Source organism: Macaca mulatta, chromosome 14 (genome assembly GCF_049350105.2).
Source record: "Macaca mulatta isolate MMU2019108-1 chromosome 14, T2T-MMU8v2.0, whole genome shotgun sequence".
NCBI classification, from domain to species: domain Eukaryota; kingdom Metazoa; phylum Chordata; class Mammalia; order Primates; family Cercopithecidae; genus Macaca; species Macaca mulatta.
The window spans coordinates 86837980-86861672 of record NC_133419.1 but is presented as its reverse complement, the minus strand read 5'-3'; the positions used below and the strand labels follow the sequence as shown (position 1 = coordinate 86861672).

At 39.2% G+C, this 23693-nt stretch overlaps 1 protein-coding gene across 4 annotated transcripts in view; it reads right to left on the bottom strand.

Moving 5' to 3' along the window:
• The window catches only part of EED (embryonic ectoderm development), a 35707-nt gene extending 14387 nt beyond the window's left edge, over positions 1–21320 (bottom strand). For 3 of the 4 annotated variants that reach the window (XR_013403197.1, XM_015115295.3, XM_077960556.1), the window contains exons 1-7: positions 20730–21320; positions 15422–15574; positions 13639–13731; positions 10486–10551; positions 8928–9053; positions 7844–7925; positions 840–931 (exon numbers count right to left, since the gene is read on the bottom strand). Coding sequence is in view for 3 of the 4 variants with exons in the window: in XM_015115295.3 (XP_014970781.1) it covers positions 840–931; positions 7844–7925; positions 8928–9053; positions 10486–10551; positions 13639–13731; positions 15422–15574; positions 20730–20843 (726 nt within the window). In the remaining variant the exon portion in view is untranslated. The remainder of the gene's footprint in view (positions 1–839; positions 932–7843; positions 7926–8927; positions 9054–10485; positions 10552–13638; positions 13732–15421; positions 15575–20729) is intronic. The other variant, NM_001261266.2, reaches the window with a different exon arrangement.
• Positions 21321–23693: the final 2373 nt, after the last annotated feature.

Here is a 23693-nt window from a genome sequence, read left to right as displayed (position 1 = left end):
TTTTACACACATAAAGCCAGATGTAGAATGCTACTGCAACTTTTAGGAAATCAAGGTTGACAAGGTATTCCAAGGAAGGTATGATTCTCACAAAGGAATCCAAATGTCAACATAGGAATATTTTAGTACCTTCAACTAACATGTTACATGCTGTAAAATATGGTGCCCCTTTACACAGTTTAATGGAAAACAACCTAAGAGGTGTGAAATTTCAGGAATTAAATGAGTTAAATATGGAACATAAGCTAAAATAATGTTAAAATCTGAAACCTGACTAAAAACACTTGTATAATAGACCAATGGATTATAATACATCAATATAAAGGTGGTATTTATCTTTAAACAAAATTAACTATTGGTCTTGTATTATACCACGCCAACCAAAAAGAATGGTTAGAAATAAGTTACCTAAAACAGTGTGAGCACAATAAAACACTTCCAAAAAGCAAAAATCTTATGTTTCAACTTCAAAGAAAAGATGGAAAAGTACTTTAATGGCTACATAGTTTAATTTTTTTTCTTTAATAACTGCAAAACAGCAAAACAAACATTAACTTAGTAATTTTAGATTAAAAGGAAAGGAGCAAGATCATAGTGCTCTCATGAGAATCCAGGGATTGGTATAGATAAAGTGCAAGTAATTTAAAAAATAAATAAATATAGTCTTTACTTGTTTTATTCCTTCATCTGGAGATTAAATCTTCTATGTCAAACGTAAGTGAATGTCTGCCTGACAGGCTACATGAAACAAACACGCTTTCTTACAAGGAAAGAGTTTCATGGAGACTGTTCACAGCTATGTAAACCTGAAAGTTACTGCCCTGCAGTTTTCAACTTACAGCACTTAGAACTTCATCTCTGTGCCCTTCTACGCCTCCAAATATTGCCACCAGAGTGTCCGTTTGGATATTCCATAATCGTAAAGCATGATCTAATATAAACATACAAAAATTAGGTGAATATTTTTTATTTACTGTGAACTTTCAATATCTTGTGAAAGAAAAACTACTAAAGTCTAGATGAAAGTTATGCACAGTAAAGCCTAAAAATGGAATCCATATTACATAGCAACTTAAAATATTTACATCAGATGTAGAATTAGCTAGGTAAGTGCTACAGTTTGAATAGGTCCCCCCAAAAGCATGTGCTAGAAACTCAATACCCAATGCAATAGTGGTGTGAGCTGGGGCCTAATGGGAGGTATTTAGGTCATGGGGACTCCATCCTCACAAATGGATTAATACTGATTATAAAAGGGCCTGAGGCTATAAATTCAATCTCTTGCTCCCTCACACTCTCTCCTGCCCTTTTGCTGAGACGATTCAGCATGAATGCCCTGACCAGATACCGGCAGTCTCCAGAACCATGAGCCAAATAAATTGTGTTCATTATAAATTACCCAGTCAGCCAGGCACGGTGGCTCATGCTTGTAACCCCAGCACTTCAGAAGGCCAAGATGGGAGAACTGCTTGAGTCCAGGAGTTTGAGACTAGCCCTAGCAATATAGGAAGACCCTGTCTCAACAAAAAATTTTAAAATTAGTGAAGCCTGAGCTTCACTAGGAATAGGAATTGAAAGAAATGAATGAATGAATCCATCAGTCAGTCACCTAGTGTGTGGTATTCTGTTACAGCAGCATAAAATGGACTCAGACAGAATGTTGGTACTCAAAAATGGGACTATTGCTATAAATACCTAAAAATGTGGAAATGACTTTGGAACTGGGTAATAAGGAGAGGCTGGAAGAATCTGGAGAAGCAGGCTAGAAAAAGCCTGTATTGATGTGAGTGGAGCATTGAGGGTAATTCCAGTGAGGACTGAAAAAAAGACAAAAGCTGCAGGGAGAGCCTTTATCTTCTTAGCGATTACTTAAGTGGTTGTGATCAGAATGTTGGTCGAACAATGTTGGTAGAACAATGGTAGAACATTGAATGATCTGTCTGAGACCATTCAACGAGGTCACAGACAGAAATGAGAAGGTATTGGAAAATGGAGTAAAAAGTATCCCTGTTGGCAGGGTGTGATGGTTCATGCCTGTAATCCCAGCACTTTGAGACTGAGGCAGGAGGATCACTTGAGGCCAGGAATTCAAGACCAGCCTGGGTAACATAGTGAGACCCCATTCCTACAAAAAATAAATTAGCCAGGTGTGGTGGTGTGTACCTGTAGTCCTAGCTCCTTGGGGGGCTGAGGCAAGAGGATCACTTGAGCCTAGGAGTTTGGGGCTGCAGTGAGCTATTATCACGCCACTGCACTCCAGCCTGGGTGACAGAGACCAACCCTGTCTTAAAAAAAAATAAAATAAAAAGCCAGGCCAGGTGCAGTAGCTCATGCCTGTAATTCCAGCAGCATGGGAGGCTGAGGCGGGTGGACAGTTGAGCTCAGGAATTCGAGACTAGCCTGGGCAACATGGTGAAACCCCATCTCTACAAAAAATACAAAAATTAGCTGGGTGTGGTGGCACGTGCCTGTAGTCCTGGCTACTTGGGAGGCTGAGGTGGAAGGATCGCTGGCATGGTGCTGGCATCTGATGAGGGCCTTCATGCTGAACTGTCTCATAGAAAAAGGGCAGGAGAGGGGGTGAGGGAGCAGAGGTTGTGCCACTGCATTCCAGCCTGGGTGACAAGAATGAGACCTTGCCTCAAAAAAATTAAATAAATAAATAAATAAATGCCATCCTTGCCATACAGTTGTGAAGAACTTGGCAGGATTGTGTCCATGCCCTAGGACTTTGTGGAAGGCAGAAGTTAAGAGCAATGAATTCGACACCTGGCAGAAGAAAAATCTAAGCATCAAAGCATTCACAGTGATGCATGGCTTCTTCTGGCTGCTTATCATAAAATGAGAAATGATCTAAAGGTAAACTTTGTAATTAAAAAGGAAAGCAAAACAGAAAAACTTGTAAACTCTCAGCCTGGCCACATAAAGAATAAAAAAGCAGGCTGGGTGTGGTGTCTCACACCTGTAATCCCAACGCTTTCGAAGGCTGAGGTGGGAGGATCATTTGAACCCAGGAGTTCAAGACTAGCCTAGGCAACATAGTCCTTGCCTCTTCAAAAAAAATATAAAATAAAAAAGCATGTTTAAGAGGGAATATTAAGGATGTGGCTAAGTGACTAATTGCTAAGGAGATTAATAGGGAATAGAAGGCAGGTTCTATTCACCAAGAAATGGGATAATGACCCCAGAGGCATTTCAGAGATCTTCAAGACATAGCTAGGACCTTGAGGACAAGGTTTCCAGAGTAGTACCCGTGGGACCTCTACATTCACTGTCCAGGGCCACTTCAGCACTTTGCTCCCCCTATTCCAAGGCAGTGCTCTTTGGTCACCCCACAGCTTGAGGGGGCTCCGGTATAGCTCAGGCCATAGCTTCTGAAGGTATAAGCAGCAAATCTTGGTAGTGTCCATGTGGTGTTAAGTGTGCAGATGCAGAGAATGCAGGAACTGTGGAGGAATGGCTTCCTCTCTAGATTTCAAAAGACATCACAAAGAGTCTGGGGCTCCAGGCAGAAACTTTTCAGAAGGGCAGAGCCACAAAGCAGTTCCCACTACAGCAATACCTGGTGGAGCCATGGGGGAAAAAGCCATCCCCCAAATCCCAGAACTGCTCAACTACCAGGGCACACCATCACCCTGGTGTGCTGCAGGCACCCGACTCCAACTCATAAGATGCTATGTGGGCTGCACGTGGCAAACCCATAAGGATGGGGCTGCCCAAGGCCTCTGGGGCCCAAACCCCACATCCAGCATGCCCAGAAGGCAAAACATGGAGTCAAGGAAGATTATTCTGGTGCCCTGGATTTAATCTTGTTTGTTCTGTTGGGTTTTGGACTTACTTGGGACCAGTTACCCTTATTCTTGCCCCTCTCTCCTGTTTGGAAGGGACTGTCTCTCCTATGCTTATCCTACCACTGTATTTTGGAAATAGGTAAGATGCCTGATTTCACAGACCCACAGATGGAGAATTTACTTCAGGAGGAATCCTGCCTTGAGTCTCACCCATATCTGATTGAGATGTAACCCTGACTTGATGCCAGAAGGAGTTAAGACTTTTGGGGTTATTGGATGTAATGAATGTATTTTATATGTGAGGATTTGAATTTTGGGGGCTAGGGGCAGAATGCTACAGCTTAAATGAGCCCCCCAAAAAGCATGTTGGGAAACTTAATCCCAATGCAGCAGTGTTGGGAGATGAGATCTAATGAGAAGTGTTAGGTCATGAGAGTGCCACCCTTATGAATGACTTAATTCCAATTATTAAACAAAAAAAAGGCTTGAAGTTCGTTTTCTTGTTCTTACTCTCTAATGCCAGGTTAAAATGGACTAAGACAGTAAGTTAAGAAATATTTATGTGGCCTGAAAAATATTTTAAGCATATTTATCTCAAATAACTTTCTGTAAATAACCTAATTGGATGGAAATACACTTTTGAGATAAAATACAGATTTGACATAAGCAATTTTATAACACAGAACAAGATACTAGCTTTTCCCTTCACCACACTCACATTAAAAAATTAAAAGGGGACTGAGATTTATGATTTTTATAGTAAGCCAAAAACATAACTACATATATCATGCACAATTTTATAGAATGATAGTCCTTCTTCAAAAATTATGCAGCTATAATTTGAGCAATGTTATATTAAACATTAATAAAGAATGTACAGCAGGCCAGGTGCAATAGCTCACACCTGTAATTCCAGCACTTTGGGAGGCCAAGGTGTGAGGATCTTTTGAGGCCAGGAGTTTGAGACCAGGTTGGACAACATAATGAAACCATATCTCTACAAAAAATTTTTAAAAATTAGCCAGGCATGGTGGTGTGCACATGTAGTCCCAGCTACTCAGAAGGATGAAGTGGGAACATTGCTTGAGGCCAGAAGTTCAAGGCTACAGTGATATGTGATCACAACACTCTACTATAGCCTGGTTGACAGAGTGAGATCCTGTCTCTAAAACAGTATTTAAAAAAAAAAAAAAAAGAATGTAAAGACATATAAGCTTCAAATACAACAATGTTCATTCTGTCTGTGAATATAAATGCATCACATAAATACCCCAAAGGCAGTAATACATGTGAAAATTAACAGTGCTGTAAAAATGATTCCTAGGCTGGGCGCAGTGGCTCGTGCCTGTTATCCCAGCACTTTGGGAGGTCGAGGCAGGCGGATCACAAGGTCAGGAGATCGAGACCGTCCTGGCTAACACGGTGAAACGCTGTCTCTACTAAAAATACAAAAATAAATAAATAAGCCGGGCGTAGCGGCAGGTGCCTGTAGTCCCAGCTACTCAGGAGGCTGAGGCAGGAGAATGGCGTGAATCTGGGAGGCAGCAGAGCTTGCAGTGAGCCGAGATCATGCCACTGCACTCCAGTCTGGGCGACAGAGCAAGACTGTCTCAAAAAAAAAAAAAAATTATTCCTTGATTTCAATTTTGTACAAGCTTTTGTATGGACATGTTATTTCTCTTCGGGATACATATGAACACCCCCACCCACACAACCCTAGGATATATATACATATGTAAACACCTAGGATTAGTGACTATAACATTTTGAGGAACTGCCAGATTGTTTTTCAAAGTAGTTACATTTTACATTCCCACCAGCAGTGCCTGAGGGCTCTGATTTCTTCTTGTGCCAGTCAATACTTGTTAGTATCTAAGGTTTTTATTACAGCCACCCTAAGTAGGTGTGAAATGGTATCTCATTGTGGTTTTGATTTGTATTTCCTTAATGATTAATATGTTAAACATCTTTTCATGTGGTCAGAGGCCATCTGTGTATGCTCTCTGAAGAAATGTCATTCACAACCGTTTTTAAATTGGGCTTTTTATTGTTGAGCTGTAAAAATTCTTGATACACGTCCCTTATTAGCTGAGAATCGGGGCTCATGCCTGTAATCCCAGCATTTTAGGAGGCCGAGGCAGGAGGACTGCTTGAGGCCAGGAGTTTGAGACCAGTCTAGGTAACACAGTAAGACCTCATCTCTACAAACACATTTTTTAACAAATTAGCCAGGTGTGGCATCACGTGCCTGTAGTCCTAACTACTTGGGAGGCTGAGGAGGTTGAAGCTATAGTAAGCCATGATCACTCCAGCCTGGGTGACTGGGCGAGACCCTGTCTCCAAAAACAAAAACTAAAAATCAAAGTCCTTTATTAGAATGATTTAGAAATATTTTTTCTCCTTTTGGATAGACTTTTTTACTTTCTTGATAGTATCATTTGCAGCAAAATTCTTATTCATGCTCAAACATCTCATTTTCAAAAATGCTCTTACTGACACAACAGGGGATGACTAGGGTTAAAAGTTGTGATATTGGGCTGGGCGCAGTGGCTCACACCTCTAATCCCAGCACTTTGGGAGGCTGATGCGGGTGGACCACCTGAGGTCAGGAGTTTGAGACCAGCCTGGCCAACATGGAGAAACCCCATCTCTACTAAAAATACAAAAAATTAGCCAGGCATGGTGGAGGGTACCTGTAATCCCAGCTACTCAGGAGGGTCAGGCAGGAGAACTACCTGCACCTGGAAGGCAGAGGTTGCAGTGAGCCGAGATAGAGCCACTGCACTCCAGCCTGGGTGCTAAAGCGAGACTCTGTCTCAAAACTAAATAAATAAATAAAGTGAGGCAGGACGCAGTGGCTCACACCTGTAATCCCAGCACTTTAGGAGGCTGAGGCAGGCGGATCAACTGAGGTCAGGGACCCCATCTCCACTAAAAATACAAAAATTAGCCTGGCACGGTGGTGCATGCCTATAATCCCAGCTACTCGGGAGGCTGAGGCAGGAGAATCGCTTGAACCTGGGAGGCAGAGGCTGCAGTCAGCCAAGATTGCACCATTGCACTCCAGCCTGGGCAACAAGAGTGAAACTCTGTCTCAAAAACAAAAAAAAAAAGAGAAAAAAAAAAGTTGTAATATTTAGAACAAGTGAGGCATTATGGCCTATACATTTGCTCAGAAATATCTGAGCCCCAATTAGTGTTTATCAAGAGACAAGAAAAAGTAATCAACTCTTCCTAGAGGTAGTGATTTCCAAAATGCAATGCTTTCCCTTTATGGCAATATTTCAAATAACTTATCCTGGAAAACTTAGCATTTTTAAGAAATTCTATAAGGAATCCTTTATAAAACAAAAGCTTTTCTAAAAAACAAAAAAGCAATATGAATTTTAATATGTAGTATTTATTATTACACGATTGGACAGAATGATTTGGATATGCTAACATAGCCTGGGATTTTCCTACTAAAATTTACTGTTGTAAAAATTTTTTTAATTTGGCTTTTTCCCCCTTAGAACACTATCTGTCCACACACTGGGGCCTACTGGAGGGTACAGAGTGGGAGGAGAGAGATCAGGAAAAATAACTATCAGATACTAGACTTGAAATAAAACAGGACTTGTTAACCTAAGTAACAGGCTCTCTAAAATCAAAGATGTTTATATGGAAATAAAGCACTGCAATGAGAATGTACATGCCAAAGTAAATTATGTGTGTTTTCCAAGAGGTAAAGGAAAGACAGAGGTTTTTAAAGAAAAAAAATGAGAAGGATTACATAATTGTTTTGAAATAAGATTGGCCACAAAATCAGTAACAAGGGTGATGCCAGTCTGAGAGTGGAAAGGCACTTACTGGCAGTATTTTCTGTGTAAGGTTGTGATGGCCTTTGTGCAAGGTTGTGGCTGTGTTTTTTTGTGAGTTATTATGATCAGACATACAACCATGTGAACTCTCTTCTCATGGCTTTTCCTATTTGTCAAGGTTCTCTTGACATTAGTGACTCCATCTTAATGCTGACAAACTGCACAGACTAAAGAAACATTTGCTTCTCTTACCTTTACTTACTGACAGGAGAAGATTTGGATCTCTTGGGTGAAATTTCAGCTCATTGATAGCATTTCCATGGCCAACATAGTGCTACAATAAATTTAAAACATTTCAAGTTTCCCATCTCAAAATCAGTACTTTCTTTTTCATAAATCTTTAGAGAACGTAAAAATAGTTTCACTTAAAGTAGTGGTTCTCAACCTTGGCTGCATACAAAATCAACCAACAAACTTGAAGTGAAAAGGAAAAAAAAAAAAAAAAGGGGGCCCAGGCACAGTGGGTGGCTCATGTCTTTAATCCAAGCACTTTGGAAAGCTAAGGCAGAATCGCTTGAGGTCAGGAGTTCAGGACCAGCCAAGGCAATGTAGCAAGACTCTGTCTTCATACACACACACAAAAAAAACTAAAAATTGGCCCCAGCTACTTGAGAGGCTGAGGCAGGAGGATCACTTGAGCCCAGGAGACGGGCTGCAGTGAGCTATAATCATGCCACTACATTCCAGCCCGGGCAAAGGAGTGAGACACTGTCTAAGAACAACAACAACAAAAAAAAGCAGAAAAAAAAAAGATGCTCAAAACTCCACCTGCAGATATTCTGATCGGATTAGCGGAGGCTCCAATATGTGTAGGGTTTAAAAGATCCTCAGGTGATTCTGATGTGTCCCCACAGTTAAAAACAGCTGATGAAAGTGATTTGAAAAACTTCTCTTCTTATCAACTTCCTAGGCTTCATCTTTATGTTCCTTACAAAGTCCCTTTGACAACCCCCCTCCAGTTTAGGTGTCTTGGAAAATGGACTCGCTCTTATTGTTCATTTAGAGCCTCTCAAGGCAAACCAAGACAAGGGTGAAGGAGGTAAATTATTTAAAAAGAAAACACTACAAATATTAACATTTCTCCACTTATTCCTCAATTTACATTACCCAAATGTGACAAAGGTCTCAAAAGATTCATCTAAAGAGAGCAGTAAGAAAAGTACAAATCAAATCAGAAATGTTACATTCATACCATTAGTTTTAAATTTAACATTACAAGCTTTTACAGTTGTGGATTCAAAAGAAGCAGATCTACAATTCAACCAGAAAAACCCACCTTTATACACTGCATTGTTATAGGATTAATTATCCTAATTATGCCTCTAGATCCAGCTACAGCCAGCAGAGGATGGCTTGTATTGCTATCGTAGGTCCATGCACAAGTGTAAAAGTTTTCATCAGCCTAAGAAATTCCACAGTTAAGAAACACAATGTTTTTGAAAAAGAAACATGTCAATAATTATAATAGAAATTTACAAAGAACTGCTAAAGGTTTTGACACAAAAGTTTTCAATTTTCCTTATACAACCAAATATATACAATGGTAATTTGAGGTCTAAAATCCATAACAAATGATCAAACAAAATTAGTCTCTCCACTCAATTTTGTTTACTCTTTAGCTGCTTGTACAACTACTCAACTCTGTAGTTGTAGTACCAAAATAACTGCAGACAATATACAAACGAATGGGCACGGTTGTGTTCCAACAAAACTTTACAAGAACAGGTGGCCAACCTGCAAGCTGTAGTTTAACCTCTGCTCTATCCCCATACGTCTATAAATATCTAAATAAGAACAATTCAGTTTTCCACTTCTTTCTTTGTGAGATATTCTCAATATAACAACAGGTCACATTTTAGTATCTTTCAGAGAAAACTGAATGTCCTTGCCTTGCCTTGTTTGCTAGGTTTTTCAAATTGATCTGGAAGAAATATCCTATTATTTAGCTTTTACTGCTCTAACTCTTGGGCTTTTCAAATTTTTCTGTTTCTTTATGAACCTGTTTTGCAATATGTTATTTCCTATTTTATTTTTTATATATTATATATATATAATATGCATATATTTTATTTTTCCTAAACTTTTTTTTTCTTCCTAGGCTTCACTGATCAAATACTTGGAATGACTACCAGTCACAACCCAAGTTCATCATTATAACTACAATGAAATGATATATTCTAGACAAGGTCAAAGAAAAAGGAGGTTTTAACCAGTCTTTGCTAACATTTTCTATTACTAGATTTCTAACGCTCCTATCTCTCTAGACATCTGCACCCAACCAGCACATCAATCCCACAATGGATTTTCTTCTTTTTCTTTTTGCCTAGCTGAGTTGACACATACCACAATGGATTTCTAAGGGTCAGGAAAACTAGATACCTGGATTCTCTTGGGTGATAGTGAAGAAATAGGTTAAGAAAGGACACTAACTTTAGGGAATTGATTAATTTATAAAAGTTTTGGTGCACTTATTGAAAATAAATTCCTGCCGGGCGCGGTGGCTCAAGCCTGTAATCCCAGCACTTTGGGAGGCCGAGACGGGCGGATCACGAGGTCAGGAGATCGAGACCATCCTGGCTAACACGGTGAAACCCCGTCTCTACTAAAAAAATACAAAAAACTAGCCGGGCGAGGTGGCAGGTGCCTGTAGTCCCAGCTACTCGGGAGGCTGAGGCAGGAGAATGGTGTAAACCTGGGAGGTGGAGCTTGCAGTGAGCTGAGATCTGGCCACTGCACTCCAGCCTGGGCGACAGAGTGAGACTCCGTCTCGGGGGGGAAAAAAAAAGAAAATAAATTCCTTTGACCAAAGATATTAAAAACCCAGGAAAGGATACATCAGCATCCACGTAAGATTGCAACAACCGGATTTCTCCTTGTGAATGACATTCGTACAAGGTAACCTAAAGAAAACAAAAATACAGTAAATTTCATCTCAAGTATAGAAACATACTCTCTCCAACTTTTAAACATATTTTAATCACAACCATATTTTAAATATACTATAGAAACTACTGCTTTAAAATACCTCCTGTGAGCTTAAAGAAGCCATTATAAAGCTGAATGTTTTACATAATACACAGAGTATATTAAATACTCCAGTAATAATGGTTTTGATTTCCAAACTTTTAAACTTATATTTCATCCATTTGATTGCACCAACTCTTCAAAGTGAATAAAGTTAAAAACCCCAAAGTAGTTGTGGTTTATCATCCCTTAATTCATAATTAAAAAGTTTTTGGAGACCAGGCACAGTGGCTCACTTAATGCCAGCACTGTGGGAGGCTGAGACAGGTGGATCGCTTGAGCCCAGGAGTTTGAGACCAGCCTAGGCGATACAGCAAAACCCCATCTCTATTAAAAAATAAAAATTAGGCCGGGCGTGGTGGCTCATGCCTGTAATCCCAGCACTTTGGGAGGCCAAGGCGGGCGGATCACGAGGTCAAGAGATCAAGACCGTCCTGGCCAACGTGCTGAAACCCTGTCTCTCCTAAAAATACAAAAATTAGCTAAACATGGTGGCATGCGCCTGTAATCCCAGCTACTCAGGAGGCTGAGGCTGAAGAATCACTTGAACCCGAGAGGCGGAGGTTGCAGTGAGCCGAGATTGCGCTATTGCACTCCAGCCTGGCAACAAGAGCGAAACTCTGCCTCAAAAAAAAAAAAAAAAAAAAAAAAGTCCACACACGGTGGCTCATGTCTGTAATCCCAGCACTTTGGGAGGCTGAGGCAGGCAGATCACGAGGTCGGGAGATCGAGACCATCCTGGGTAACACGGTGAAACCTCGTTTCTACTAAAAATATAAAAATTAGCTGGGTGTGGTGGTGTGCACCTGTAGTCCCAGCTACTTGGGAGGCTGAGACAGGAGAATCGCTAGAACCCAGGAGGCAGAGGTTGCAGTGAGCCAAGATCGGCAAAAGAGAGAGAGACTGTCTCCAAAAATAAAAAATAAAAATTCAAATAAAAATAACTCTTGGATAGTTTGAGTATTTACATATTAGTTACATACTTAAAAGTCTACAATTTGCCTAATGAATTATTTTCTCATGGGTGCAGATAATCAAATATTAACTTTAACATGTATGATACCTCTTTTCATTTGTCACATACTCTAAAATTAAAACTATACATACACCATATACAATTTTGTAATACTAAACTTTTGTAAATTCCTTTCTATTTTCTCTTTTTTTTTTTTTTTGAGACGGAGTTTCACTCTTGTCCAGACTGGAGTGCAATGGCGTGATCTTGGCTCACTGCAACCTCTGCCTCCCGGGTTCAAGTGATTCTCCTGCTTCAGCCTCCCGCGTGGCTGGGATTACAGGCACCCGCCATCATGCCCGGCTAATGTTTGTATTTTTAGTAGAGACAGGGTTTCACCATGTTGGTCAGACTGGTCTCGAACTCCTGACCTCAGGTGATCCACCTGCCTCAGCCTCCCAAAATGCTGGGATTACAGGCGTAAGCCACTGTGCCCGGTCCCATTTTTCTCATAGCTTATAGTCAGTCACATTAGCAAAAACCTATTAATATTTTATAATAGTATTTAAGACCTCTGAAGATCTTGTATATCATCACAACCTATTAATTCATTATCTCCTATGTTAATGTTCAAAAAAAATTATTTATATGGCTGCTAACTAGGTTGATTATGTCTTATGTGATAACTGTTTTCTTTTTCTTTCTTCCTTTTAAAGAAATTCTAACAGCAGAACTTTTTATAATTCAATTAACTATATGACATCCCTTTATGTCACTTTAAATAAATATAGGGATTCTTTTTGTTAGAAAACCTAAACTCTGCAATCAGCATACTGGAGCACAAACTATACCAAGTATAATACTATCAACGCTAATTATTAACTTAGGTTTACAGTGGTGTCTTAAAAGTCGATTCAAATTTAATTAATGGCTACATTCCCAACTAGGAAAAAAATAATCTCAACCTTTTCTTAAAACTGTGTAATTTTTCCTCTGAATTGTTGCTTTCAAAGAATCTAGGAACTAAACAGCTATAAGCAGACTACAGTATCTTAAAACCTACATTTGACTAAACACCAAAAAAAGAAATAAAAAGTTATTATTTCATGTTATCGACTTCAGTGGTAACTTACAAATTATTTAGAGTTTCAATGAATTGACCCTGTCAAACAGTAAAAGGCCTAAAGCCTTACATCTCATTATAAAATTTCCTTAAAAGGCTGGACATGGTGGCTCATGACTGCAACTCCAGCTCTTTGGGAGGCCAAGGCAGGTAGATTGCTTGAGCCCAAGAGTTCAAAACCAGCATGGGCAACATGGTGAAACCCCATCTCTACAAAAATATTAGCCAGGGATGGTAGTGCATGGTAGTGCATGCCTGTAGCTACTAAGAAGGCTGATGTGGGAGGATCACCTGAGCCCCAGAAGTTGAGGCTGCAGTAAGCCTTGATTAGCCACTGCACTCCATCCTGGAGGAAAGAGTAAGACTCTCTCTCAAAAACAAACACCACCACCACCAACAACAAAAACCACCACCAAACATTACCTGTCTCAAAAAAAAAAAAAAAAAAAAAAAAAAGCAAACTCAAATGTTTACTGCAAATAACTAAAACATCCCAATAACTTATTTAAATCTACTGGATTTATGCTTTCATTTACAGAGTCATTAATTACCTTAATTTTAAAAAATCACAGCCAGTTCTTATGCTATTTGAATGATAAATACCAAAATCACTTTAGAAAGGACACCAATTCTTTCAACCAAATATTTATGAAGACAAATACAAATATAAAACCTGTTTCATAATTAGGGGTAATATATTAAATAAAGATGTATTTTCAGCCATACATACCAGTTTTAATTAATTTCTAGAAAGCTTCATTTACATAAGAGAATCAATTTAAACCAGCTTCACAAAATGTACTTTGAAACTATTCTATTTCAATATTACATTAACACGAGATCTGGAAAGCAAGTCAAATACTAAATAGACCCCTTAACACTCACTCTGTTGCTTCCTACAGTTGCAAACACTAACGGATCTCCTTCTTTACTGTGCCAGTTAAATTGAACTCCAAACAATGGTTGGTTATGATCTTCCTATAAAATAATCATGAAATAAGAAAAAAATTAATGTAACTTACAAACCAGAAAATTATAGTAAACTAACCTATCCCCTTCTAACTTTTTTCCAAAATGCAATCCTTATTTTGTGTATCATACATAAGCTAACTTTTGACACTAAAATTAAAAGATGTCTACTAGTCTAGTTTTCACATTTTAAAATATTGTGTATGATAAAGTTTTATCACAACCAAAGGCTGAAATCACAAGTTAGGTAATAACCACTTACCTATGAAAACACTTATATTTGCCTTTTATTTTCTTAAGACAATCATATGCTGAATCACAATAAACCAGGTAATTTTGGTGGACACAAAAGGACACAATTTATTTTTCTGAAATAGGAAATTAACAAATGGCCTTAATAGCGTCTCTGGCATTCACTAAATTTTATAAGACTAAATTTTTCCCTTGTAAAGTGAAGCATAGCAGACTCCACTCAAAACACTGTTTTCTGTTAGTCAGAACCAGAATATCTGAACACTGGGGACTAGGGGAAGAAATAAACTGTAACTTCACAGTTACCAGGAGGCTATAGGAGATGTACAAAGAACAACTATTCACTTTTGTTCACAAAGTTATTTTTCAGCTTTAGGATTTTACTGGCCATCTTCTGGCATTTAACACTGACTTTCACGTTCAGTTTAAGGCATTGTTTTCACTTTTAAAGTACAACTTTCATTTTCTCATCATTTGAAAAGCCACAGCTTTAGGATTCTGAAATACTACCTTAAGTATAAAAGGCAGCTAAAAACATCTTCCAGGTACAATACTTAAAAGTAGTACGTTAATGTAAATAAGGATGCACATGAAACTATAATTCACTTTTAAAAAATAGGCTGAGATTAATTTCTCTTCTTTTACAGGAGTAAAATCTGACACACTGAGCATCGAATTTTTGCTACACAGACAGAAAAATGTTACAGTCATAGTTTCTTATGCTTTCCCAAGACTTTACTTATAAAAAAATATATTTCGATATTCAGGGGTTTTAACTTACATATGTACGAGATAATACACATTTTTCCTCAGTATAGAAAAAAGTAGCCTCACATTTAAAAAACAAACTGTACATATATAAAAGAAAATATGTTAAACACCAGTAACCCTTTTTATAAATAAAAATGCTATTGGGGACACATTAACTTAAATAACCCCAACCATCTTTTCCCCAAAAATTTAATATTAAAAAGTTTAAAAATTTTTACACCTTTTTATTTCAAAACAGTTACAAATAAAACAAAGGACAGAAACTGTACAAAAGTAAAACATCTGTTTCAATTTATACTTGCTCAAAGTTAATGGGTTACATTCAGTTCTTTTTAAAAACTGATGCCAGAAGTGGCTTTTTTAAGTTTTACCAAAATATGAAGAGTAATAGTTCCCCAAATCTTTAATTCAAATACAAACAGTAAAGCAAAAACATCCTGCAACACCCAGTGTCACATATTTAAATTAAAACAACAAAAAACAAAACCAAAAAACTAAACATGGAATGGACTGTAATAGATATGCAGTCTGAACTACAAAAAAAAACCCTTCAAAACACTGTAACTTTAATATATTTACAACTTGACAGAGTATCCTCAGTACGAAATGCATGCCACAGAGAAATAATTTCTGAAGCCTAGCATTCAGCCCAAAGGATCTGTCTTTTTGCACATACCTTGAGACTATTTACACATTTGAAAGAATATTTGCATTTCTTTGACTTCCATTTTCCCTTTCCCCAACTTTTCCTTCCAGGTGCATTTGGCGTGTTTGTAGGTGTATCAGGGCGTTCAGTGTTTGTACCACTTTCTATACTGACAGCGTCATCCTGTAAGCAATAAATGAGGAAAAATTACATGAAACAGCAATATTGTTTTTAGCAGTAAATAACTATTGGGAAGATGCTGACTGACCTAAGAGAAATAATTTCTGCAAGAAGAAAAAAATGTATTCATGCCTCCACATAAGCATAAACAAAATCCAGCTACACGTTAGAAGGTTTGTAGATATTTTATATTTCAGCAAAAATGAAAATGAAATAAATACTAATGAGAATAATGGAAGAGTAATACTGTCTTTAATAAGGCACTGGTCTGTTCCAGTCACTTTAATACACTGTAAAGATTAACTATCTTTACAGCTCTTTACAAAAGGTACTGGAAGTGTTGAAAAAGCCTAACTGGTCTCTTGGCTGGTAAGGGTTGCTGGAATTTCACCCCAAAGCTGTGACTCTTAAATCTGACTGATGTATATGTCTTCATAATTTATTTCACTGCTGCTCAGTCTGGAGCATGGAGCTGGGTAGCCGTTTGAAGCAGGAATGTTAATGGCTTCTACGTTAGATGTCACTTTTTAAAATCCTGTTATTCAAATTCTGCTTATAATGCAAACCATTTAGAATTTTTTAAAACTGCTACATATATTCTATGCCATTTACAAGTTAAAACTGTCTCGTTCTAAAGTGATAGTAATACTCATTTATCAGAACTCCAGAGACCCTCCATCACAATTAAAGTAAAATCCTTCCAAAGAAAGAAATGACTGCAGGAAACCTTGAAAATTCTCCTAATTCATACCTTATCTCACACACGAGTGGCCCTCTAATCTCAGCTCTCTAATCTCAGAAGAGGATTCCACTACCTCCTGATTACAGATTCCAATGTCTCCTTTGGAAAGAAAAGATTTATTTAAATCTATCACCTTAGGGCAGCAGTTCTAAAATACATTCCAGAGGAAGCCTTCTTTTCCATGAAATGCCTATTAAACAGTCTAGGAAACACTGCTTTAGGGGCTATTTCTAAATTATTGCTTCCTAAAGTTGGTTTTATATAGAAGGTTAAATAAATACCATAAATCAAATAGGTGTGTAGCAAGCAGTAGGTACTCAACAAATATTTGAATTGTAATTTAATGTAAATGTCATTAGTCTTTACAGAAATAGAAAATGGTATTTTAATCTCTTTTTCTCTTCACCCTTTCAGTCGTATTCACATAATTAAAATCAAATGTAGAAAACAATTCTATGTCTCAGTGGAAAACTATGCATTATCTATATAGAACACCCTTCCAAGTTAGCAGACTATAGCCCTCCACTATGTCTCTGAGCTATCTTATAACTCTTTTTTGAGACAGGCTCTCCCTCTGTAGCCCACTGTGTCTTTGGTTCAATGCAACCTCCACCTCCCAGACTCAAGTGATCCTCCCCCCACCTTAGCCTCCTGAGTACCTGGGACAACAGGAGCTGGCCACCACACCCAGCTAATTTTTGGTAGAGACGGAGTTTCACCATGTTGCCCAGGCTGGTCTCAAACTCCTGGACTCAAAGGATTCTCCCACCTCAGCCACCTAAAGTGCTGGGATTACAGGTATGAGCCACTGTACTCAGCCACAACTCTTTTTTCATTATGAATAACTGATAGACATGTAAATTTTGTCTCTACAGTAGAGGTTCAAAATGTCTTCCCTTCCACTCAAGGGAAAAAAAAGTTTCTGTCTCCATTTGGAACTCATCTCTCCATTCCTTACTCCATATGTTAATAAATTTGTACTGTTTTGATTCTGCGGGTTAACCATTACCATATTAACATTTGCCTGGTTCCCTCTGAGTAAAAGTTTTAACATGTGTTCACTTATCATTTTTTCCGTAAAATTACCTTTTAACACTAGAGAAATGAAATTTTAAAACCTCTAAGACATATTTATATACCAGTTTCTTTACATTCTGGCTAAACACTGAGCTTTACATTGTGTAAAGAGGCCACACAAAACACTCGTTAATAGGGCACATTGCTTATTTTACTTCTGACCACCTAATTTACCCATCTCCTCCAAAGGCAAATCAAGATGGAATCAAATGAAAATGTAATACAGCCAACATGCTTCCATTTTATCTTTAAACTAAAATCAAGTCTTTGCTGAGTGTCTAATGTATGCACAGGCTGACTTCCATCCTATTCCCTTCTCAAAGTAAAGAATGATACTGTGCAACAGACATGGTACTACCATCTTCACTTGCCCAACGAGGAAACAGACACAGGGCAGTAATTTGTACCTGCATCTCTGCTTTTGCTTAAGCAAAAAGACAAGTCTCTAGATTCAGTCCTCTGATCTTACTACCAAGGCATCCATTAGTACTCTTGCAGAAGCCAACTATTTTGCAGTCATATGATCTCAAAAAGTTCAATAAAATGGCAGATAACATACACAATAAATTTAAAATATGTGCCTATAATTCTCTGACTCACATTACCAGTAGTAACTGCTCAAGTTACCTTAACTCTAACTCAAAAACATATTCTTCCCCCATCTGCTTTGGCCTTTTGCCATTATTTGGCGCCCTGAAGAGTAAAACTATTGCTCTTATTTTTTCTGAACTCATTTTTATACAATGTTCTCTACTCCCTTACCTTACTACTGCCCCTAAGTCAGGGGTACATGGATGAAATTCAGAAGGCATGTGAACTCAAATGGGGAAAAAAATTTGCATCTTAATTTTTGCCACCTTTAAAATTTAGCACTTCCTTCTATTATTATCTAGGTAACATACATGCTTAATGTTACTGAAGTTGTGACTCTGTCACCAATGGAAATCAAATATTTTTATATTATACTTCGAAAAAGTGTTTATGCCCATTACTACTATCTGACCCACTGCTAGATCTTGTTACTTAATGTGCTAATAAACTACATATAGTATAGTGCTACATCTAAAATTTTAGAAATATTTTATAAAATGGTATACAATTTTATAACTGAATTTGTTTGCAACCTCATATCCTGTATTTCACACATCTGAAAATGTTATTTTGAAAAGACTCCCATCCTGGCTAAAACGGTGAAACCCCGTCTCTACTAAAAAATACAAAAAACTAGCCGGGCGCGGTGGCGGGCGCCTGTAGTCCCAGGTACTCGGGAGGCTGAGGGAGGAGAATGGCGTGAACCCGGGAGGCGGAGCTTGCAGTGAGCTGAGATCCGGCCACTGCACTCCAGCCTGGGCGACAGAGCGAGACTCCGTCTCAAAAAAAAAAAAAGAAAAAAAAGAAAAGACTCTACAAGATTAAGGCTTCCAAGGGATGCGCGCACACAAACACACACACACACAAAATTAAGTCTATCCAAATGGAGGAACCAAAACAAAAGCTAATCCAATCATTTGGTCTTGAACAGCTTTAAAACGGCAACAAAGAATATGTCTTCCTTTAAGGTCTGCAAGAAGAAAATAAGCTTTATTTTGTCTTCTGCAAGTTTCTTCATTCTAAACAGGTTTGACAGTTTCATTATATTTTGCTTGATTATTAAGTATGTGGAAGGACCAGAAATATTATTCTATGTAATCATAAATAAGTAGTAGTAATTATTATAAATAACACGTATATAGTACTTACCATGGGGCAGACACTCTTCTTAGTACTTTAGCTATATTAACTCATTTAATGCTTACAAATACTCTATGAGGTAAATACCACACAACACCATCCTCATTTTTAAGAAACTAAGACAATTATGTCAGTCAAGCTCAAGGTCAAGATTAAAATAGAGCAGAAATTTTAACCTATCACTTGGATCCAGCATCTGTGCTCTTAATTCTCTAATCTGCCTAGGGAAATTTAAGAAAATGCAGAAATAAAATGAACGGTCTCTAAATAATAAAAAGAGGGTAAAAAACCTTCGATCCCAATGTACAGGGAGACTGGGGCGCACAATCGGGGGAAAAATACAAAAGTAACACTTAACACCCAAGCTTCCTGAAATTTCAAGTCTAAGATCCCACAAACTGACAATCCCAAGAATATCTATCTTGTCTCTGCAAAAAGAATCCTTTCCCATCTTAGTCATGACACCATTACATGTTCCAGCTAGGAATTATGACATAGAATTTAGAAACTGAATGTGGAAGATGTAACATTTATTCCTAAAACTAGCCAAACTGAGAAAATGAAGAACTTAACGCCACTCTCTGAAACATTTTAAGGATTTTTAAGATAGTCACAAGTTGTCATATATCATGAGAAGGAGAATCACCTTTTGGAGTAATATCTTTGAATAAATTGTCAAGATATTTCGTTGACCCTACTGGTTATCAACCTAAAACATGAAACTGAAAGCTTATTTATGTCAATTCGGCTCTTACTGGTGAGTCAACTAAAACCCAGTTGGGTTAAATGTTGGTACCGAATGATTACGAATATCCATTTCAGAACTTAAAAAAAATCTGATTGTAAAACATCTCGCACTTGGCGAAGCCAGGAGCCCATCCTTAAATACATCTGCCTATACCACTGTTGCCTAAATTCTTCCAGGTCGCCCCCCCCCCCCCTTTATCTTAAGTAAAAACGTTCAAAGAAGAAATCGCCCACTCTTACTCCTTCCTCAAAAGTAGTCACTCCCCACCCCCAAATCAAAAATCGATCCTCTCAATTCGGCTCCTCCTACAGAAAAGGCGACCTTCAGGCGCACCCGGTCTCCGCGGACAGGACGGAGGCGGACACAAAACCCCCTTTAATAAAGTCCCCCAAACTCCGCAAATCGAAGATCTCTTTCCAACCTGAAAATTCCACAAGGGTCTTAGAGTGACAACCCTTAACGCTCCTTTAACAGGGTCTCTAACTCTGCCCCATCCTTCCAACTTTCTTAGAAAAGTCTCTAACTTGCCTTTTAAACTATTAGAATCTCAGACCCGCACTCTCCCCTTAAATCTCCCCAAAGGCCAAAACACTCCCCATCACAAGCAAACTGATTTCAGGGCAGACCTCTCAGACCCAGGCAAACACTAGAACCACTCTCCTTCGCCTAGTTTCTGTTTGCTCTCGGCCCCACATCAAAATCCCCGTAGACAATTTCGATTTTCTCCCGCACGCCCGCGTTTTCCTGAGTGACACCTCTCCCTCCCCCCCACAGCAGCCCGCTCGTCCCCGCGCCCCCCGTTTTAAAAGAATTTAAAACTTTTACTCCGGAGTCTCTTAACTGCCAGGAGCTGCACTTACATTCTCGTCTCCAGAGAGGTCTGGGTTGCTGTTCTCGTCACTGCTCAGCTTCTGCTTCTTCGCCGCAGGCATGTCTGTTCCCGCCGGCGCAGTCGACACTTCCCTCTCGGACATATTCCTCCGCCTCCCTCCAGGTTCCTGCCGCCTGGGGCGGGGCCTCCGCCACACCGCCGTCAAGCAAGCCCGGCCCGAGCTTGCCGCAAAGTTGCCGCTGCCGCCGCCACCTCCACCGCCCCCCCCACTGTCGCAAATCGCGCCCAGCCGCCGAGGCGGGCGTGCGTGCGACCCCGCCACACTGCTGAAAAAGGGGCGCGCGCGCGCGCCCTCCCGCGCGGCTTCCTGGCTCGTTCCCTTCCCCAATTCCCGTCTTGCCCTTTTCCCGCCGCCCTCCCGGCAGTCTACACGATGTAAGATCCGTTGGATTAAGAGGGCAGTATTAAGTATGTCTCCCTTCCCACCACCGCCTCGGGAAGAGGCGAAACTCAAAGGGATGCTCCCTCACCCCCTTCCTCCTTCCAAAGACGTTTCAGCCGCAATTGGCCCGTTCCTTCGATCTCCGACCCGCTGCTAGGGAGCGAAAGTCTGTGGAATGGGCTACACCACCAATGTCCCAGGAAATGGGGGAAGATACAAGACGTCACCTCTTGCTTTAGCTGTGCATGCCACGTTTCCTTAATCTTGGACTTGGATGATAGCGCTTCCTGACAATTCACAGAACTATTCATAATCTAATTCTTCCTTGAAGATAGAAATACAAAAACAGTAACCTGCTTCCCCCTGACTTCCCCCATCTGGCGAATGGAAAGTACCCTTCAGGGGATGCGCAGGCGCCGTGGCGTACTCTTGCGCTGGGTTCGTGGAGACCCGCCTCCTCCAAGCCCCTCCTCTGTTTGAATTCTCGTTTGCTGAACCAGGTAGTTTTCTCCCCGGTTTCCGAATCCCAGGGTGGATTTCAAAGCGCTGCAGATTATACTCTAGACGTTTCATAAATTCTTGTCGGATATTTATTCTGTTGACTATTTATTGTAATGAATGATTATCCTTCCCAGTTGCTGCCATTAATGGTTAAGACTTAAATAGAAATATCCGAAAATTACGAAGCTAGATTCCAATGAGTTACAGCCGAAGTGCTCTTTTTAGCTGCTAAAGTATGATAGGCCCTGAACTGCGCCAAGGCCTAAGAATCAGTGCTCATCTCCAACTATTATGAGACTGTGAGACTTAACCGACAATGTTTTGTTTGTTTTTGCACATTAGATACAATGAAATTCTAGAAGGCAACACAACTGTTATACTTCACCAAAATATTTGCCTCTGTTACTATATCTATTCTCTACCAGGTGGCAGATAACATTGGTGAGCCTTGTGGAATTATTATATGGGCCATGAAACCATAACTGAATGAGCAGCAGGAAACGGAGAATGATGAAAAATAAAATACGGCATCCGCCACCCCCCTTTTTTTTTTCTTAGAACATGATTGTGACTACTTATCTATTCGGGCTTCTGTAAAAATGTCCTCATCTGTAAAAATGAGGAGGTAGGCAGGGACCTACCATTTCTTGGGCACCTACTTGATGTTGTATATCTTTTCTCTTTTAGACGTCATTACCCACCTAGAGTGCACCATCCATAAAATTCCAGTATACATGAATTATTTCTGCATGATAACTTTATAACCAGGACATCAGTTTCCTTATCTGCAGATTGCAAGTCACTCTTTCTTTTGCAGATAAAGAGACAACTCTTGGTTGAGAATGAGAAAAGGAAGTAAAGCAACGGCAGGTCAGAATAAGAGGTTTTTGCAGTGAAGACTTTGAAATGAAGCTGAAAAAAATTAAAGTTGAGGTTTCAATGACTGCAGTCATTTGTTCAGCACTTCCAATGTTCCAGGCACTACTAAGCACTCCTCAGTTGGTGAGGAAGAGATGAGAGTAGAGTAGAGTAAGCTCCTGAGAAAGTAAGATGTGCTTTGGTATGACATTTTCATCAGCAGACAGAAACATCCTTCCCTTTGTTGAGAACATCTTTCCCAATAAAAGGAAGGATGTTTCTGAAATATAGTTCTACAAGTAAAGGATAATCAACTACAGCATTTCAAATTAAAATTACTCCGTGTGTGAGAGATTAGTGGGAGCTGGGAAGTGGGAGTCAACGTCTAGTCATAAAATTAGAAAAGTGCTGAACATTTGGATAAAGGACACATATGGTAGAAAAATGCCTTACAGCATTCATATTATCTGTAACAAAGCAAAAATATTTTAAAGAGGCTTATTAAAACTTGAATGTTTAAAAAACCGTTTTAAAAATGTTTCTGATGAATTGGGTGATAAATGGAAATTAGTTTATATTACTACATTATTGTTACTACATTAAAGAAAAAATATTCTGACACTTGTTAAAATAGTAAGGAACACTTAATTCAGGACTATTTTGATAGATGTCAAGACTATCACAATAGGAGAGAGATCAGGCTCAACTCCAAATTACAGCAAGGAGTGGGGATTTATAGTCAAGGAGCAGAGTTGGAGGGGTTGGTGGTTGGAAAATTACTAAGAAGAGACATCACGGATGGGGAAATTTTTGCTAAACCAACTTAACAGAATTTGTGCTGAAAAAAGGCCAGGGTGATCAGATATCAAGGGTGTGGGTTTCTCTCTAAACTGACTCAGAATTCTTGCTATAGCTGAGCGAGGCAAGCTAGACAGGATGAGGGAGAAGAGGGCTCAGAGGAGAGTCTTTGTTACTAATTTAAGATATGTAAAATGTCACAGGTATTCTATGCAGAGTACTACTTTTGTGGTATTAATTTAATAACCATAGAAGTCTAATTACCTATTAAAAATAAGTTTTGCTGAGTGCATTGATGTGTACCTGTAGTTCCAGCTACTCAAGAGACTAAGGCAGGAAGATTGCTTGAGCCCAGGATATCAAAGCCAGGCTGGGCTGCATAGGGAGACCTAC